Source organism: Gobio gobio (assembly GCF_949357685.1).
Source record: "Gobio gobio genome assembly, chromosome: 19".
Classification (NCBI taxonomy): domain Eukaryota; kingdom Metazoa; phylum Chordata; class Actinopteri; order Cypriniformes; family Gobionidae; genus Gobio; species Gobio gobio.
Window position 1 is genome coordinate 27,430,382 of NC_137112.1, and position 21,155 is coordinate 27,451,536.

The 21,155-nt window shown below is 40.1% G+C and overlaps 1 protein-coding gene across 4 annotated transcripts in view; it reads left to right on the top strand.

Annotated features, from left to right (window-relative positions):
- s100p (S100 calcium binding protein P) overlaps positions 1 to 7,792 on the top strand; it is a 45,230-nt gene extending 37,438 nt beyond the window's left edge. For all 4 annotated transcript variants that reach the window (XM_079845132.1, XM_079845133.1, XM_079845135.1 and 1 more), the window contains 3 exons: positions 4,035 to 4,230; positions 5,794 to 6,074; positions 6,160 to 7,792. In XM_079845132.1, coding sequence (XP_079701258.1) covers positions 4,035 to 4,230; positions 5,794 to 6,074; positions 6,160 to 6,244 — 562 coding nt within the window. In that variant the 3' untranslated portion in view covers positions 6,245 to 7,792. The remainder of the gene's footprint in view (positions 1 to 4,034; positions 4,231 to 5,793; positions 6,075 to 6,159) is intronic.
- The last annotated feature ends 13,363 nt before the right edge of the window (positions 7,793 to 21,155 follow it).

Sequence of the window (21,155 nt, forward strand, 5' to 3'; positions counted from 1 at the left end):
ATGCTGGATGGTCAGCTGAGTAAGATCGCAGCACATCTCAATTGTCACAAATATGCGTTCTGTGTCCTCGCGTCCTTCTGAGTTCGTTCTGTCAAGGTCACCTAGCAAGACCGGTCTCCACAAGAACGCAGCCTATAGACTTGGTCGGTGTCGTGTCATAGCTGGGGCCGTGGCGTGGAAGCGGAGTCGGCGTGGGGGAAAACAGTCCATTCCCCCACACTGGAAATGCATGGCGTTAACCCAGTATAGCCTATTTGGAATCACTTCTGCCGCTTGACAAATCAAGACATAGAAAAACTATTAGCCGTATTGGGTCGGATTGTCCGTATAGTATCTGTGACTGGAAAAAACAACCCAACGCAATGGCCAAAGGTGTCGTTTTCTCTTCAAAATGCATGCTGCTCCCACAAATATTACTTGCCTACTTCTTCATCAAAAGACTGGGTGATTTATGAAGTTTATTTAGTGTTCCTGAATTCAGTGGATTTAGAGTATGTATTAGCCTACATACATTTAACGTTTTAAAATTGTCATAAAACTTGTCTTGTGCTATGAAATGTTTTTCTGAATATGCCTTGTGCAATGCAATGCAATGCGTTTGTTCATGTATTTGTTTGGGATAGAATAGAAACATGAAATGCGGCAAGTCTAATGTCAAATGTTAATTTACCGCAGTGCCACGTTTAACAAACATTTGTCAAAAGCCTATAATCCAGTTATATGATGAGCTGTTTGGCATCAATGACGCAGGTTTAGATAAAGTTTAGACATCCATCAGTTTTCTGTTGTCTTGCATGCAGATTTATCTGTTTATTTATTAATTTTTCTTGTTAGTACAGCCATGCACAAATGAATTAGTTCAGCATTTACATTGTACAAAGCAAATTTGGAGTTGACATGTCAGTGTCACAATAATATTCTCAAATTACTGACAATAGTAACGTTTTTTTGCTTTTTTTTATAGCAACCGTCTTCATCGAAAGACTGGATGATTTATGAAGTAGGCTATTATATTTGGGGGAGCAGCATGTATTCTGACGAGAAAATGTCATTCTCAAGTGTCGTACATGTAATGTGACTATATCCGCTTGTATTGAAGCACAAACATGAGCCCAGCATAAAGAAGACTTTTGAATGTTTTTGTACATTAATATCCTCACACACTATTTGATAGTTTGCATGAAAACTGCTTTAATGATAAGTTCACTGCTTTTTGACGCAGTTCGAGTCCCGTGACAAACTTATGACTATATTGGCGTTTTTGTTAAACAAACTTTTGCCATTGCAGTAATGAAATTTCTTATGTTTTCATCTTTACAATAATACATCATCATGTAGTGCAAATGTTTAATTGTAATGGACGTATTGCACAGACTTTCGGAATTGACGAACGGCTCCGTCTGTTATTCGGCAGTATAAAATTTCAGATCGTTTTTTTTTTTTCATACTTATTAGAGGTGCAAAACACCACACAGCAACTTTTTGGCATTGCACAAAGCAAAAATCAATCGTAATAATTACAAAAAGTAAAGATAAAGCACCTAACAAGGTCTACGCGCGTTCATTCAAATGGGTTGTTTTCCCCCCACAGCATAAAGCGATATGACGTTTTTGTGGGCGTTCCCAGTAATGCCGCCCAAGTCTATGTTTAAACGCATATTAGCAAAATGATAGTGTCCATTTTAGGAGCCTTTCTGTCTCTTATTAGTTTTGAAGTTCTCTTATTGATGTTTATCATTTTCATTTTAGTGACCTGTTTCTAACTAAGAAAAGTGTGCATGAGAAATAAAATGCTTATAGAAATAATTTAAACAATCTAGCTCTGAGTTTTATATACATTTACAAGTTGACCTCGAATCAAAGGGAAAATAAGTGCAAATCCAACAATGATGCAAACACCATATGATTTCCCACATAACTGAGTTTGGTGTCACTGCATTCCACACATACAAACGGCCTTAAGCAGAATGGGAAATGAAGCCGAGGACATCATTACTGGATGATTCAAATTTACAGGGATATTCTCTGTGAAACAACCTTTAAAGTCAACTTTAAATGGCATTTGTAATCTGCAACATTTTTACTTACTGGAGTAAGTGAAGTTCTGTATTGGGACATTTAAGTAAAGCAGCATATTATAACAAGAAAATAAATCTATAAGGAACTGATTGGATCATAAAAAGTGGTCTGTATATGACAGGTAGCTGGAGGGGAGGGGTATAAAAAGTTGTATTTTTTCTTTAGAATAGCATGCCTATTGCTTGCTTTGATTTCATGGTGACTTTAACTCAGATACAGTGGGGCAAAAAAGTATTTAGTCAGCCACCAATTGTGCAAGTTCTCCCACTTAAAAAGATGAGAGAGGCCAGTATTTTTCATCATAGGTACACTTCAACTATGAGAGACAGAATGAGAAAAAAAATCCAAAAAAGCACATTTGGGGCTGTCGCTGGGCAACACGGATTTTCAACTCCCTCCAAAGATTTTCTATGGGGTTGAGATCTGGAGACTGGCTAGACCACTCCAAGACCTTGAAATGCTTTTTACGAAGCCACTCCTTCGTTGCTTGGGCGGTGTGTTTGGGATCATTGTCATGCTGAAAGACCCAACCATGTTTCATCTTCAATGCCCTTGCTGATGGAAGGAGGTTTTTACTCAAAATCTCACAATACATGGCCCCATTCATTCTTTCCTTTACACGGATCAGTCGTCCTGGTCCCTTTGCAGAAAAACAGCCCCAAAGCATGATGTTTCCACCCCCATGCTTCACAGTAGTTATGGTGTTCTTTGGATGCAACTCAGCATTCTTTCTCCTCCAAACACGACAAGTTGAGTTTTTACCAAAAAGTTCTATTTTGGTTTCATCTGACCATATGACATTCTCCCAATCCTCTTGATGATCTTCGGGATCATCCAAATGCTCTCTAGCAAACTTCAGACGGGCCTGGACATGTACTGGCTTAAGCATGGGGACACGTCTGGCACTGCAGGATTTGAGTCCCTGGCGGGCATAGTGTGTTACTGATGGTAGCCTTTGTTACTTTGGTCCCAACCCTCTGCAGGTCATTCACTAGGTCCCCCCAGTGTGGTTCTGGGATTTTTGCTCACCGTTCTCATGTTCTCATTTTTGCTTCACTCGTGATCATTTTGACCCCACGGGGTGAGATCTTGCGTGGAGCCCCAGATCGAGGGAGATTATCAGTGGTCTTGTATGTCTTCCATTTTCTAATAATTGCTCCCACAGTTGATTTCTTCACACCAAGCTGCTTACCTATTGCAGGTCTACAATTTTGTTTCTGGTGTCCTTTGACAGCTCTTCGGTCTTGGCCATAGTGGAGTTTGGAGTCTGACTGTTTGAGGTTGTGGATGGGTGTCTTTTATACTGATAACGAGTTCAAACAGGTGCCATTAATACAGGTAACAAATGGAGGACAGAGGAGCCCCTTAAAGAAGAAGTTACAGGTCTGTGAGAGCCAGAAATCTTGCTTTTTTGTAGGTGACCAAACACTTATTTCCACCTAATATTCCACCTAATTTGCAAATAAATTCTTTAAAAATCAGACAATGTGATTTTCTGGATTTTTTTTCTCATTCTGTCCCTCATAGTTGAAGTGTACCTATTATGAAAATTACAGGCCTCTCTCATCTTTTTAAGTGGGAGAACGTGCACAATTGGTGGCTGACTAAATACTTTTTTGCCCCACTGTATGCCCTTCTACAACATGCTTTTCACAGGTCACAACTCTCTACAGGATAAGGTTCACATTAAGTCAGGTGTACTCCATCCTGCTTCCTGGATATCCATCTCCCTTTTAATTTCATTTCAACTGTAGTCAAACACGCGTGAACTGGCTAATTAAGGTATTGGAGTTAACGTCGACATTTAAAATGTAGTAAGTTCTCCAGCAGCACCTTAGCATCAAGTAACCCACAATCAGCCATCTTGGCACATCCTGTATGATGAATGCATTTAATGCAATTATAAATGATTTCTTAACTTTTCTCCATTTCTGTCCCTATTTCTTTTCTCTCAGCGTTTGGACAGAGGAGTCCAACTGCACAGTGCTGAACTCTGCTATAGTTGCTGAGATTAACTGCAGCTACAGTTGCGGCTCAGAGTGCCGGAAGAGCTCCAGGTATCCTTGTCTTCAGGTGTACGTCAGTCTGAACTCCACCGGTAAAGTTCTGCGACTGTCATACAACGAGGAGGCCCATGAGGCCAACCCTGAGGTACACCACCTCTAGTCATATGCATTAACTATAGGGGTATATTACATTACCTGCATGTGCTGTTCTTCTGTGACACTATGCTGTAAAAGCGCACATTTGTCTTTGGATCCTTTTACCTGATTTGAATGAAATGATTTCTGTTGGCGTAACCCAATGTGGTCAGGCTAATTCTGTTAAATAGTTTTGTCCTTGAATAAAACCAGTTTTTTTGAGTTACCACATGAATCTATTTTTTAGGTTACTCATACAAAACATTGTGTAGCCTACAAAACACACCGTCATAAAAAGAGCACTTAAAAACTTAAAATACTGTAGGTGTACAACACCTTGTCACTGGCCGCAAAAGGTATACTGGTCAGTAAGAGTTCCAAGTTCTAGAAATGCATTCTTTGCATGTTTCTAAAAATGTGTAAAAATCTGATGTGACCAACAATACAATCAACTAACATATTGTCCTTACACACTTTGAAACATGTGAGTGCACACACATCTCAATCGTTTTTTTTGCTTAAGTTTTAAAAGAAATAAAATGTTTACAAAATAATTAATACAATAATAGGCTTTTTTCTTTATTATGACTACATCACCCTGATTTTTTTTACTTTAGACTGTAGCCGAATATATACTAGTCTGTGAATATTAAACTGCAAAATACTATTTAAATATTAGTCCTCCATGTTCTGCGTCTCTGCGTGAATGACAGGGCTACCTCCCAATTCACCTACGTAAATTAAACGCTAAAAGTATGTACTCTTTTTGTGTGAAGGAGGTACTTTTGAGAGTAACAGAAGGCAAGCTTTGGTTGTGGGTCTTTCATGCATAACATTATTTCTGCATATTGATGCATTTAATATAATGGCCAAACATAACATTTTGCTATTGTTCTATTTGTATCTTTATAAAAGCTTTCGCACCGGAGGAAAGTTTTCATAGTTCCTATAACAATTGGTGGAAGAACCCGCTTTTTGGCGTGTTCGCACTGCAGGAACTGGGAAAGATTTTAGTTAGATGAACGCCTTTTTTTTTAATTGGCTCTTTCTTCAGAGTCTAACCCAGCACAATATGAATTACAGTGAGGCAAGTGTACGTTGATTGGCCAAGCGCATGTGAAACACCAGCACCTGCCGGTGGCTAGTTCCTATAACGGAGTTCCTATAAAGCCCCTAATGTTGTTGCAGATGGAATATAGCACAAATAACATTAAATATTTTTTTCAGCAGGATAGATATTGATTATTATTAACTCAAAACCCTTTCAGGGCGTCGGTCTCACACACATCCGGCATGTTTGCAGTTCTCCGCGGAATTCTCCGGAATCTACCGGAAATAGTAGACCATATCCGGGGCCTTTGTGCATAGTCTTTCCAACATACTATGCTTTGGAAACTACTTATTCTAATCAAATGTATTTAGGACGCAGGGTAAAATGATAAATTCACAATTTGTCCCCAAGATTATATGTACTTTCTGAGCATGATAAATGACCAATACATTATAGTACGCCAATTGAACTGGGGCTGAACTGAATTGTTGCAAGTAAATGCATTTCCTTCTTTCCCATCAGTGTTTTTACATCCCAAAGTGCCGCAAGGATCACACACTGATGCACACCATTGTGATGAACATCTCCGAGCGACTGAAGACGCACCGACAAGTTTTGTGTTACTACGACCCCTCAGAACAGCAGGACAGCATCCTCCTGACACGTCTCTATGGCCGCAGGGCCATCATTAGCTCTCTCCTCTGGCCCACGTGCACGCTGGTGGGGGGCACGCTCATCATCGCAATGGTCAAGCTCACTCAGTACCTGTCCTTCCTGTGCGAGCAGATCAGCCGCATTAAAAGGTGAGACTGACGGTGTGCAGACGGATACCTCAGACCAGAGAGACCGGTGCTTTTGAGAGAGGTCTAATCGCTGTGTTCCTTGCAGGATGAGGCTCTACCCCTTAACGGGAGCTTCTCACACCAGGGTCTGCACTCGGAAGTTTAATGGTGGCATCCAGGATGGGGTTTGATTGTGAACGGAGAAGGCAATGTGCGAATTTGTCAACGGATCTGTTTTCTACCCTTCTGTATACAGCAACAAAGTGTTTTCACTTTCATGTGGTCTTCTGTTGATGCTCCATCATGCAGCCTAGTTAACATTTCCGGATTGTGTTGACAAGGCTGAAGAGTTGTGAATGAGAACTTCCTGTAACATTGAGATCAGGCTCAATAGAGCCCCTAGTGGTCGTAGTTGGAACGTCCTACAATCAGACTGGGTCAAGTCCAATTCTGAAGCTCAAGGGGTCAAAATACACGTCATGTTGTGGGGTTTCGATTACACTTTCTGACCACCGGATCGCAGAGACTCCATTCCAAGACGCTACTGTGTAGTGATGTCTCGACCATCTGACACTAATGTAATTACAGAAGATTAAAAGTAGTGTACACTACTTCCTTCAGTGGAGACTGCTGTCATTCATGGCTCTTTGACAAACACCTGTGGAGCTACTCAAAGCCAAAGGTCATTTGTTGATTGTTACTACTTCATCTCTTAAAGGGATAGTTCACCCAAAAATGAAAATTCCCTCATGTTAAACCTGCATGATTTTTTCTTCTTCTGTGAAACACTAAAGATATTTTGAAGAACGTTGGGGTCCAAACAACACTGGACCCAATTGGCTTTCATTGTAGACACACACCAAAAAAAAAAAAAAAAAAAGTCCTCTTTTGTGTTCCACAGAAGTACTTGTACTATTCTGAATGATGTTTCTTTTCGTGTTTATTGCCGCTTTAAGATAAATCGCTTGTTGAATTCCTTATTTGTATATCGCTTTGGATTAAATGCAAAATGAATAAATGTCAAGAAAGTCATGCAGGTTTGGAATGCCATGAAGGTGAGCAAATGAAAAAAACTTTCATTTTTGGGCAAACTATCCCTTTAAGGTTTTTTTTTTTTTCAGATGAAATTCAGCCTAGTAGTACACTATTTTAGCAGACCCAAAAGCTGTTACAAAATCTAGTGTGCTGTCTAGCTAGTCAGCATTAAGGCATTATATACACAAAGTAAAGGCTGTTCTAGTGATGTAGTGATGCCAAATTCGAATGGGTTGTTCACACAGGAAGTGTTCTAAACCAGATAGACAAAAGACAGCTGTATTGAACAGAATGCAACCTGCATTTTAAAAACATGACAATTATTCAAGTCATCCATCTCTTTACATTCATATAGACAAATTATTAACAAAATAGTCTAAAGGGGGGAAAAAACACTGTGTGAATGGCACCAAAAGCAGCATTTCAGGAACATTGCTAGAGCGTTTCTATTCAGTTAACTATTAACTTCAGTTAAGCTCTGCATTCTGTATTTGTGGTTACATTGTTCGTTTGTTTTTTCTGAGAGAAATCATTTTTGTTGACCGGGAATCATGTATTGTCAGTTGTAGATGCATGGATTATGTTCATTTTCTGAATGATGGTGGAATGAATTATTTGTAGGGTTTTGCACAGAGAGAAACAACAGTGCCTCATTTTTTTAGATGCAATCTACAGTGAATTAATAAATTCAGTAGCAGTCCTCCAACATATGCATCATCTGACATTATTCTTTGAATAGGGGACACTGGGGCTAGTTGTCACAGGGGTTATTCATTTACACATATGCTTGTATTCTGTAGCAGTGGTTTTGTATGTTGGTATTAAACATCTTGTTGATTTGAGTTTTTCATAATTTTTATATTATTATTATTATTTAAAGCCTATAAGCTGTTACCTGTGACAACATGGATGAAGTAAGATGAAGAAGAAAAAAAAGAAACGTTCCCTAGGAAAACAAGACATTTCTTATATCATGCATTGATCTGTTGTGACAACATGCCCCAGTTGGTGAGCATGCTAAAACAATGAATCTGTTTTAATGGGAATCAACAATGAATAACTTTTTTGACGCCAATATTTTAAGTATTTAGGTAAATATTTACAGAAGTAAATAATGTGACAACTAGCCAGTCTCCTAAGTATAAAACCTACTAACCATTATCTGTGCCAATCATAAACATCATTGTTGTTTTTAGAAGCGATAAATACACTCCGAAAAAAAAATGGTGCTATATGGCACTAAAAGTGGTTCTTTCTTGGCTCGTAAATCATATACCCCTTTGCTGGTGCTGGTTCGGAGCCAGAGCCTAGTTTCAAATCGGGTCTTTGTCTTTCCACACCCAAAGCACCAGCTCCGAACCAGGAAAAGTGGTTCTTAAGTGGCACCAAAACATTGCTGGTCTAGAAGTAAGAACCGTTTGCGTCAGGGGCTGGGTTACCGTGACCAACAAGACGAACACAAACTTGAGATCTGCCATTTTTGAAATAGCAGCTAATCGAGCTAATAGCTGCTCTATTGTAATCTCCGTCAATACAAATTACGGCGAGCTGCACGAATGTGTTGGATTCGCTGTGTTTTGATGCCAATGTAGGATCGTAAAGCCATTTGCATCAATAGTAACGCAATGTTCGCCATCGTTGATGGAAGGCTTGTTCGAGATATACGGCGATTGGTCTGCGCAGCGCCGACGTGACATCAAAGTACAGTGAGAGCACACGACTCCTTATGCTTTTGAATCGCTCATGCAGTGTTTTGATATCATACGCTGATCGGTCTGCGCAGCACCGATGCATCTCGAACAAGCCTAATGTGTTTGTGTTTCCCGCTGCCTAGCATTGCTGAGAAAGATGAGACGTTTACAGTGATGTAAGACCCGGCTCTGCGGTGGCTCTCTAGTTCGTGGAAAGGCAAACCGGTTCTTAGAAGGCTCGTCAGTTGAACCAACTAAGAACTGGCACTAGCACTGGCTCTGAACTAGCACCCGGTTCATTCTGGTGGAAAAAGGGTAATAGGGGAACCTCTTTAAGTGCTGTATAGCACCAATCTTGGTGCTTAGTGGTTCTTCAGCGGTTCTTCACCGGTTCTTTGGCTGAGGTGCTATATAGCAGCGCTACCATATACAGAACATGTTAAGATATGGTGCTATATAGCACCAAAAATGGTTCCCCTATGATTACGACCAAGAACCACTTTTAGTGCGATATAGCACCGTTTTTTAGCATAGTGCATAGTGTGTCAACATAACATTTGTCAGAACTAGTAGACATTTGAATATATATATATTCATATAAAAATATATATATATGTAACCCAGGTGTGTTAGTAATATTTTATTTCTGAGAATATTACAGAAATATTTAATTCTGAGTGAGAAGGGAATTATTATTGATTAAACAATATTCTTATTAATTCAGAATGTTCATTTATAGGATTTATAAGTGATATAATGTGTTTCATGTGAAGAAGAATATAATTGGTATGGGTTGCTTTAAGAATAACGAGGAAGATTAAAGGTTGTCTGTAATGCACTTTAGCGAAAATGTGCTTTTGGCTAGCAAGCTTGTATTTCTTTATTCTCATTGGCTGTTGCTCTATGTTTATCCCGCCTGCTTAGACAGAGGGTGATTCTGATTGGGTGAGAGGGGTAAGAGATTGACAGGGAGGCGATTCTGAAATGAGACGCTGAAGTTGGCTGGAGAGTGTGTTCTGATCGCTGAAGTGAAAAAATGTAATTTAAGTGCTGCATAAGTGTTTAATTTGTGCATTTATTCATTTTGGGCTTTCTAAAAGCATTTGTGAAGTGTTTACAAGCTACTCCGTACAGGAGTTCGTGTCAGGTGTTCATTTCATAGTGATGACAGTTACTTTAGTAAGAGAGTGCGTTGGATTCACGGACATTTAGAGACTCTGGAATGCACGTTGGGTTTATCTGATCCGTGCGAAGAGGACACCGATTCGCTGGACTCTGTGAGAGCGTTCTAGATCGGTTGAGATCTGGATTTCGTCTGCTGCTGTCGGGGAAGAAGATGGTGAGCTGCTACGTCATGTAAGAGCCAGGGTGTTCGTGTGTGCTCGTGGAGGATGAAGAGCTGCTAAACTGTGGAGTTTGCTGACTGAGGAATTCAGGTGATCTCGTTTTTGTTTTATTTGCTCAATAGAGTGAAGAGGCCATTTGTTGTTTCTAGGCCACAGCGAACTCTAGCAACGGTACCAGGCCTGCAACGAGGGGTTGGGTGGTGACTTTGACATTGTGTGTGTGTGTGTGAGAGTGTGTGCGCGCATATACGAGTGATCACTCAAAAGGTACCTTAAAGTGTTTTATGTTTTCCAAAAAGATAAAGTGAGTATTGAGAAGTTTTTCTGAGTTATGTGAGATAACTGTAAAGGTTATTTGAGTAATTTGATCTTTTTCATTTCTATTTGAAGAATATAGAGTGATTTAATTCACTTAAAGTTACAAAGTGAAGGTGAATTGAACTGTTAATTATTTTCTGGAAGAGAAAATAAGCAGTACGAGACAAGTGTTGATTTACATTTGAAGTTTATTGATCATTAATCATTCAATACATGTGATTTAATTCATTTAATATTTTCTTTCATTTGTGTGTGAATAAATATCATTGTTTTTGGTTATACTTAACATATTGTGTTGTTTGAAGTCATTTAGGAGAGACATATTCCTAGACTAAAAGGGAAAGAATAACATTACTGCATAGTTGCACGTCGAGAGACACATTTAAAGAATCCGGAGCGTCGCTTGGGTTACACTCATAGCATAGGGGGCGCTACACAATTTGGGGGCTCGTCCGGGATAGATTATTCTTTTCCTGAGATCCTGTTGAAGATTTGAGAAGCCATAAGAAGTTGATACTTACTCTTTTCAAGCTTGAAGATGGAGTTCAAGGATGATGCAGTTTTGGCTGCTGAGCTTACAGAGTGGTGTAATGAAGCGTTGGTTGATGAGAATCATGCTATCATGTTACTGGGAGTACCATCAACAACGGATGTGGCATGCATTGAAACTGCCGTCCAAACCATAAAAGCTGTTGGCAAAGTGAGAGTAAGAGACTCCAAAGAGGGGAAAACTCCAGATACTGTGATGGTATTGTGTGAATGCCGTGAAGTAATTGATTCATCTCGCATACCAGCTGAGTTGCTGAGAGCTGATGGTGAAGATCCATGGAGAGTTATTGTAGCATCTGCTGATGTTCATGTGTCTGATTTCGCAGAGAAGTTGAAAAAATTTCTTTGTGATGAAGGAAAATCCATGAGTGATTTGGGATCATTGTTCCATTCGTCTGGTTCAAATGCTGCATCACCTGAGTCTATCATTCGTGCTGTTGGTGATCTGTTGGAGAAGACTAAACCTTCTGGAGATTCAAATGCTTACAGAAGATTGAGGATGTTCTCTGGTATCATTCCTATTCCGGCTGGAGAAGAGAGTTTCGAGAACTGGTTGGAACAGGCCAGAATGATGACATCTGAGTGTGAGTGTTCAGAGAAAGAAAAGAGAAGAAGAATTCTGGAGAGCTTGAAAGGTCCTGCTTTTGATATTGTGAAAGTGGTGAGATTTTCAAGTCCTGAGGCTAGTGCTTTGGAGTACTTGGAGGCACTAGACAATACCTTTGGATCATCTGAATCAGGTGAAGACCTTTACTTTGCATTCAGATTGCTGAGACAATTCCCTAAAGAAATGCTGTCTGATTTCCTGACACGATTAGAGAAGTCATTGACGAAAGTTGTGCAGAAAGGAGGGTTGATGTCACAGACAATGGATAGAGTGAGACTTGAACAACTTATCAGAGGTGCTTCTGCGGATTCTGACCTGATGTTGTTACAACTGCGCCTAAGAGAAAGAAAAGCCAGACCTCCTGGTTTCTTGGAGTTGTTGAATGAGATAAAGACAGCTGAAGAGAATGAGCTTGCAAGACGTAGGATTGGAATGCCAGTGAAATCATTGAATCTGAAAACCGATTCTGAAGTGGATTCTGACGTGGTAAAGAAGCTTAGAGCTGAACTTCAAGAGCTGAAATCGAAGATGAGAAAAGATTCCTCTAAAGGGTCTGCTGAATCCATGAGGACTGATTCTGCTGCCGAGAAGCAGGAGAAGAAAAGAGAGAATACTCGTGGAGACACTGAGGTGGAAGAGTTGAAAATGCAGATTCAGAAGTTGAACAAACGTCTGGAAGTGATGAGCATAAACTCAACTGCTGAGCAGATTCAGACAAAGAGGCTGAATTATAGAGATATGCCTTTGCGAAGAAATGCTGAGAAAAGGTTGCAACCTAAGGAGGATTTCTTCTGTTACCGTTGTGGTGAAGACGGACATATTGCCACTAAATGCAGAGCGCCAGAGAATACTGGAAAAGTGATTCAAAAGCTGGTGAGATCACTCCATAGAGCTAAAACTGAAGTGAGCAGAGCAAAGGATGATTCTACTGTGTCCAGTGGTCCAGATTGTTTCTCAAAGAAGGGAATGGCTGATAACAGTGAGAAGGATTGTGTGCCGAGAGGTCTTGTGGGTCCAGTTTCTACCATTTCAGTGGAAGTGAATGGATGTTCATGCAGTGCATTGCTGGATAGTGGGTCACAAGTTACCATTGTCTTTGAGCATTTTCATGAGAAACATTTGTCAAATGTTCCAATTCAACCATTGAGTGGATTGTCGATTTGGGGACTGAGTGCTAGTACTTATCCGTACAAGGGATATATTCTTGTGGACGTGTCATTTCCTGAGTCGCTCACAGGAGTGAAGAAAACCGTGCCTGTGTTAGCGCTGGTGTGTCCAGAACCTAAGGGTCCTAAACAGGTTCCTGTTATCATCGGAACAAATGCAAGTTTCTTCCAAAGACTAATTTCATTGGGACAGGAGTCAGAAGTTTCTGATACCGTACATTCCTTGAGGATACAGTCGAAAGTTTCCATACCTTTTATTGAGAAGTGGCCAAGGAAGGAAGAAGTGTCTGACTGTGCGGAAGGGAGTGTAAAGTGGATGGGTCCTGGAGATCTGAAGATACCACAGAATGGTGAAAAGTATGCTGAGTGTAAAGTGGATCTGAAAAAACAGACTAGAGAAGATATTCTGATTGTGGAAGCCACTGATGAGAACCAGTTACCTGCTGGAGTGTTTGTTCCTTCGTCTGTCTTGCATTCATCTGATGTGGATCAGGAAAGTTTCAAGTTGCTGGTGTGTAATGAGACTGGGAAGGACATAGCTATTTCTGAAGGGACTGTGATAGCGAATGTGTTTCATACAGATACTGTGACTGTGATGCAAAGAGAACAGACATCTGTGACGAAAGTGGATCCGAATATCTTTAACTTTGGTGATTCTCCAATACCAAGTAATTGGGAAGGAAGATTGAGAAAGAAGTTGTCTGAGCGTGGGAATGTGTTTTCCATATCCGAGTGGGATGTGGGGAAAGCGAAGGATGTTACTCATACTATCAGGCTGAAGGATAGTACACCTTTCCGAGAGAGGTCGAGGCGGATTGCTACAGCTGACATCGATGATGTGCGTCGTCATCTGAAGGATCTGCTGGCAGCAGGAATCATTAAGGAGTCGAGGAGTCCGTATGCGTCACCCATAGTCATAGCTCGAAAGAAGAATGGTGCTATTAGAATGTGCATTGATTATAGGACTCTGAACTCCAGAACTATACCTGACCAGTATACAACGCCGAGGATAGAAGATGCTTTGGATTGTCTGACGGGAAGTAGGTGGTTTTCGGTGTTGGACTTGAGAAGTGGCTACTATCAAATTGAAATGGCTTCTGAGGATAAAGAGAAGACCGCATTCATTTGTCCTCTTGGATTCTATCAATTTGAGCGGATGCCTCAGGGGATATCTGGAGCTCCTGCAACGTTTCAGAGATTGATGGAGAGAGCAGTTGGAGACATGCACTTACTACAAGTGATTGTGTACTTGGATGATCTGATTGTTTTCGGAAGAACGTTGGAGGAACATGAAGAGAGACTGATGAAAGTGCTTGATAGATTAGAGGAGTTTGGGCTAAAATTATCAGTTGACAAGTGTCAATTCTGTCAACCATCTGTCAAGTATGTGGGACATATTGTGAGTGCGGAAGGCGTAACACCAGATCCAGAGAAGGTGAAGGCTGTGAAGGAGTGGAAGATACCTCATGATCTGAAGTCATTACGATCGTTTCTTGGATTTTGCGGATTCTATCGCAGATTTGTCAAGAATTACTCCAAGATTGTAAGGCCTTTAACGGAATTGACCAAAGGGTATGCACCTGTGAGGAGTAAAAAGAAGGTGGAGAAGAAAGAGAAATACTTCCAAGAGAAGGAATCATTTGGAGAGAGATGGACGGACGAATGCACCGAAGCGTTTCATTCTATTATCAAGTGTTTGACTCATGCACCGGTACTGGCGTATGCTGATCCATCTAAGCCGTACATACTGCATGTGGATGCTAGTTTGAAAGGGCTGGGAGCAGTCTTGAATCAAGAGTACCCTGAGGGGTTGAGACCAATTGCATTCGCAAGTAGGAAACTGAGTGAGGCGGAACAACGATATACTATTCATCAGTTGGAGTTCCTGGCGCTGAAATGGTCGGTTGTTGACAAATTCCACGACTACCTGTATGGAACAAAATTCACAGTAAGAACTGACAACAATCCCCTTACATATGTTCTAACAAGTGCAAAACTTAATGCAACTGGACATAGATGGTTGAGTGCATTAGCCACGTATGATTTTAACCTACAGTATAAGGCTGGAAGTCAGAATGTGGATGCTGATGTACTGTCGCGTTATCCTGCGGATACAGATGGAACTACTAACTGGATGGATATTTCTAGATCAGGAGTCAAAGCAATTTGTGGACGTGTGAAGAGTACTTGCTGGTCTGAAGAAGGGGATGACAGACTGGTAGATCAGTTGGGTGTTGGAGTTGAAAGTGTTCCAGAATTGTATGTTTGCCCGATTCGTTTGGACACTAATGAGGGAGATTCCTTGACTAACCAGGAGTTGAGATTGGCACAGGTCGAAGATCCTGTCATTGGTCCAGTGATGGGAGAGGTGGAATCTGGAAAGTGTCTGAAAACAACAAAGGGTTCAGATGTGTTGGAAACTTTGTTGAGGAAACAAGGGAAGAAGTTGGTTATTCGTAATCATCTGTTATACAGAGTGACACAGAATTCTCTTGGAGGAGAGAAAGTACAGTTGGTTTTGCCTGGAAATTACAGACAGGAAGTCTTGAATTCTCTACATGATGAGTCGGGTCATCTGGGGATTGAGAGAACGACTGAGCTGTGCAAGGACAGATTCTACTGGCCTCATATGTCCAGGGAAGTGGAAAGATATGTGAAGAATTGTGGGAGGTGTATTGTGAGGAAGACATTGCCGCAAAGATCTGCATACTTGAATCATATTTCAAGCAGTGGACCGATGGATCTTGTTTGCATTGATTTCCTATCAATTGAGCCAGACTTGAGTGGAGTAGCAAATGTGCTTGTAGTAACTGATCACTTTTCACGTTATGCACAAGCGTATCCTGCAAGAGATCAGAAGGCGCTGACGGTTGCAAAGATTCTAGTGGAGAAGTTTTTCGTTCATTACGGATTACCTGCTAGGATACACTCTGACCAGGGTCGAGACTTTGAGAGCCGACTGATCAAAGAGTTACTTGGAATTCTGGGGATCAGAAAGTCTCGTACATCACCATATCATCCTCAGGGTGATCCGCAACCGGAACGGTTTAACAGAACGTTGTTATCCATGCTGGGGACTCTGGATGCTTCTAAGAAGGAGAGATGGAGTCAGAGTGTGAGTCAGATGGTGCATGCGTACAACTGCACGAAGAGTGAAGTTACTGGATTTTCTCCTTACTATCTCATGTTTGGGAGAGAGGCTCGTCTTCCAATTGATGTACGCTTTGGAAATGCTGGAGATGAGAGAAGAGGGGAAAAGCATGTGAAGTATGTAGAGAGAATGAAAGAGGATTTGAGAAATGCCTTTGATTTATCACTGCAGAATGCACAGAAAACGGAGCAGAGGAACAAAAGACTCTATGATCAGAGAGTGAAGTTCTGTGAGCTTGGAAAAGGAGACTGTGTACTGGTGAAGAATCTGGCTACAACTGGGAAACAGAAGTTGAGAGATAAGTGGGGTTCAGTACCTTACCTTGTTCTGGAGAAGCTGGCGAATTTGCCTGTGTACAGGGTGAAGCCAAAGACGGGAACAGGAGGGGTGAGAACATTGCACAGAGACCACTTGTTGCCGATTGGTGATGGAGTGAGAATTAACTTACCTTCAGAGAGGGAGGACAGTTCACGCCGTGTGGTGACCAGATCTAAAACTGTGGAAAGAAAACAGAAGAAAGTCGTGAATCATGAAAGAGAGAATCGTGAATCAGTGGACTTGAATTTCGAGAGTGATGATAGTAGTGATGGGGTTTATTATCCAGTTGGAAGGACTGTGAACCTTGAAAGACTATCTTTTCCATCAACTGAGAGGGAAAACGTACAGAGTCCTACTAGGTCTCGAGAGGATCTTGATCAGGTGGAAGTGACTGGAGGAGAGGAGTCTGATGCTCAAATGGAGGAGAACCTTGAGGATTCAGTTTCTGAAGAGGAAGCAATTGAAACTGTGAATGTTGCAAGGGAAGAAGGGGAACTTGAAAGAGTGAGGAATTATCCAAAGAGGATGATAAAACCAGTTCAGAAGTTGAGTTATGATGAACTTGGAAAGTCTTCTGACCGGCCGTTGACTATCGTGTATAGAGGGATGGTCGTGAAGATTCAAGAGTCTTCTAAGAAAAAGAGTGCTTGCAGAACATTGTGGTGTCATCCAATGGCCACATGTGAACACTGTGTTCAGCAGAAGATGTATCCGAAGTCTGAAGTCTTACTACAGTTGTAGTATGGGACTCATGAGGACATGAGTAATTTAGTAGGGGGAGAGTGTAACCCAGGTGTGTTAGTAATATTTTATTTCTGAGAATATTACAGAAATATTTAATTCTGAGTGAGAAGGGAATTATTATTGATTAAACAATATTCTTATTAATTCAGAATGTTCATTTATAGGATTTATAAGTGATATAATGTGTTTCATGTGAAGAAGAATATAATTGGTATGGGTTGCTTTAAGAATAACGAGGAAGATTAAAGGTTGTCTGTAATGCACTTTAGCGAAAATGTGCTTTTGGCTAGCAAGCTTGTATTTCTTTATTCTCATTGGCTGTTGCTCTATGTTTATCCCGCCTGCTTAGACAGAGGGTGATTCTGATTGGGTGAGAGGGGTAAGAGATTGACAGGGAGGCGATTCTGAAATGAGACGCTGAAGTTGGCTGGAGAGTGTGTTCTGATCGCTGAAGTGAAAAAATGTAATTTAAGTGCTGCATAAGTGTTTAATTTGTGCATTTATTCATTTTGGGCTTTCTAAAAGCATTTGTGAAGTGTTTACAAGCTACTCCGTACAGGAGTTCGTGTCAGGTGTTCATTTCATAGTGATGACAGTTACTTTAGTAAGAGAGTGCGTTGGATTCACGGACATTTAGAGACTCTGGAATGCACGTTGGGTTTATCTGATCCGTGCGAAGAGGACACCGATTCGCTGGACTCTGTGAGAGCGTTCTAGATCGGTTGAGATCTGGATTTCGTCTGCTGCTGTCGGGGAAGAAGATGGTGAGCTGCTACGTCATGTAAGAGCCAGGGTGTTCGTGTGTGCTCGTGGAGGATGAAGAGCTGCTAAACTGTGGAGTTTGCTGACTGAGGAATTCAGGTGATCTCGTTTTTGTTTTATTTGCTCAATAGAGTGAAGAGGCCATTTGTTGTTTCTAGGCCACAGCGAACTCTAGCAACGGTACCAGGCCTGCAACGAGGGGTTGGGTGGTGACTTTGACATTGTGTGTGTGTGTGTGAGAGTGTGTGCGCGCATATACGAGTGATCACTCAAAAGGTACCTTAAAGTGTTTTATGTTTTCCAAAAAGATAAAGTGAGTATTGAGAAGTTTTTCTGAGTTATGTGAGATAACTGTAAAGGTTATTTGAGTAATTTGATCTTTTTCATTTCTATTTGAAGAATATAGAGTGATTTAATTCACTTAAAGTTACAAAGTGAAGGTGAATTGAACTGTTAATTATTTTCTGGAAGAGAAAATAAGCAGTACGAGACAAGTGTTGATTTACATTTGAAGTTTATTGATCATTAATCATTCAATACATGTGATTTAATTCATTTAATATTTTCTTTCATTTGTGTGTGAATAAATATCATTGTTTTTGGTTATACTTAACATATTGTGTTGTTTGAAGTCATTTAGGAGAGACATATTCCTAGACTAAAAGGGAAAGAATAACATTACTGCATAGTTGCACGTCGAGAGACACATTTAAAGAATCCGGAGCGTCGCTTGGGTTACACTCATAGCATAGGGGGCGCTACATATATATAAGCTTTTTACTTTTAGTTATATATATAAAAGTAAAAAGCTTAGTTTTAGTAAAAAACTACTGTTGTCTAACTTAATTCATGCCAAATAGTACACCTTTGTTATTTACATGGCCTTTTTGTCAAGACAATCTGAGTTGATTACTGAAATGTTTTTGTTAGTGTTAATATGTGTTTCAAAGCATATTAAGATTTATAAGGAAAACAGCAAAGACTGTCATTACCCTTGGACTTTGCTGAATTATTAGCGTACAGTCTCCAGGTCATCTTTTGTGAGTTTATAACCAGCAAGTGGAACAGCGGAGGAACTGATTTGACTGTCCTTGGGAGATGGATTTGGCCTGAATGGCACCTGAATGGCTTCTCGAGAGGAGCACATTTTTAAAGTGCAATCAGGTGACTGGCTGTGATGAATCAGACTCAGTCTGAAATTAATCAGTCTACAGCCCTCCTCAACCCCCCTACACGCACACACATCTTCCAACCCTCGCATGACGACATCCTCATAAATAGACCCTTCTAATGTCGTTTACTCACCAAAGGAGGGGTTTTTCCTTTTAAATAGATTTCATTGTTAGGAAGAGATCAGAGGCGCGATTGAACACCATCGTGACGTCTATTATGCTGTTTTCCAAGAGAATGAATGATCCATTAGGGACAAATAAGCCAGTGTGGTAAGACCCGGAGGATGGCTGTGCATTTTTTTTGCTTTGTCTAATTTGGTTTGCAGTGACACACTATTGGTCCTCGGCCCAGGCTGATGGGATGTGTCTGGTGGAGAGTTTTATTGGTAATGTGAAATGAGCAATTGCTCATAACTCCAGAGTAACTGCCAGTCAAAATGATGGGATATGGAGATTAAAATTCACTGGGTCATTGGGCTGCTTTGAAGATGATACATTGTTTTAAAGTCTCCTGTCAAACATTTCCACATTATACATCAATTGGAAATTAGCTATCATTTGCATGAAACGGAAGCTGCGATAGTCTTTTCTTCCCTATTGTGACATATATTTGAGTGAAACGGCTTCTCAAAAAAGAAAAAAATGTAGGGTGGGACTTTAAAAACTGTAGGGTGGGAATTTAAAAACTGTAGGGTGGGAACTGATTGGATCGTAGGAAGTTGGGCATTACAAACTAAATGGAGGCTGATCTGAATGTCGGTTTGCAGTCAGTTGTGGAGGAAATTTAGTCCCACACTCTGTCAAGAAGACAACAGATGTCACTTTGAGGGGGGGGGGGGGGGTGTTTTGAATGTTTTTGATTCAAGATTACAAGTTTGTTGAGAAAAAGGCCTTTTACGCAAATAAATCTGGTGTCACATGACATAATTAACATATTATATACCGCACATGGCATTTCTCCCTTTAAAGCACCGTTTCTCTGTAGTTCAAAGGCACTAAATCTATTATATTATGTATATTAAATATTATATATATATTTTATATTAAATTGTATATTAAATTATTTTATTGGTAAGAATAAGACGTGTTATCTCTCAAACATCATTCATTCTTATTTTTGTAATTTTGTGGGGGGGGGGGGGGGTTACAATCTAATAAAACTTCCTAATAATCTGAAAAACTTCAGAAAAATAATAGCTAACTGCACCCGTTTCTGAATATTGCTTGATCAAGTTCTGATCTAAACAGTGTTTATAACAAAGTAAAAAAAAAACATGACACTTGTTGTTAATAAAAATATTGTATGTATTGGGCCTACAATTTAGCTAATAATATATGATAAAGTTTTGTTTCAAAATGGATTAGGAAAATGTAGCGCTTGAAAATCTCGGCAGCTCGTCAAAAATAATAATGTGGCATCTGTCAAACGAAGGAAGGCTAAGAGTTTCCAATACCGACCAAACAAAAATTGCGTCTGTATCTGAATAAATAAAATGAATGAAATAAAAATCACGATTTTATGGGCAGGATCTGGCCACTTGACAAATGAAAATCACAAACATGACAATCATTTTATAAATGCAATACATTTTATAAAACGTTTAGGTCGATTTGATGTTATTGAATTTGACGGCCACGTCAAACTGTGACTTGATTACGCTAAAAATTGTTGCTATATGACCAAACATTTTACTGTACCAATCATTTTTATGGATAGTTAAATGTTACATACAGGACAATTGAGCTGCTCTGTGTCCACACCCATGGGCTTCGTCATAAAGGCAGTTACATGCAGTCCTGTAAGACAAACTGTCCCACTCCTCGGTGATCTTCTGATTAATATTTCCTAATTTAGTAATAGGCCTATTATTCTGAAAATAGTAAGTCAATTTCAATTATCTCACTCTCTGCATTTTCCAAATATTTGGGACACGAAAGATACGATCATTTGATACAAGTAAAATTATGTATGGAAACGATTCTAAGGCAGATTTTTTTTAGCGATACAACAAAACGTATGCAACAATGCTTTTTTTAGGGGTGACGTCATTACGCACTCCAATGTATCTGTAAAAGGCCAATTGGATGGAAACAGGCTGGAGACAGTCTTTTTTTAATGCATATTCACTTTGTCGATAACAAAACAGTGGGAAAAGTGGATGAGAACTTGGCTACTGATACGCCAATACATGTCCAATATTAAAATTACATAATATTTTGTCTAAATAAATTAAATATCACTA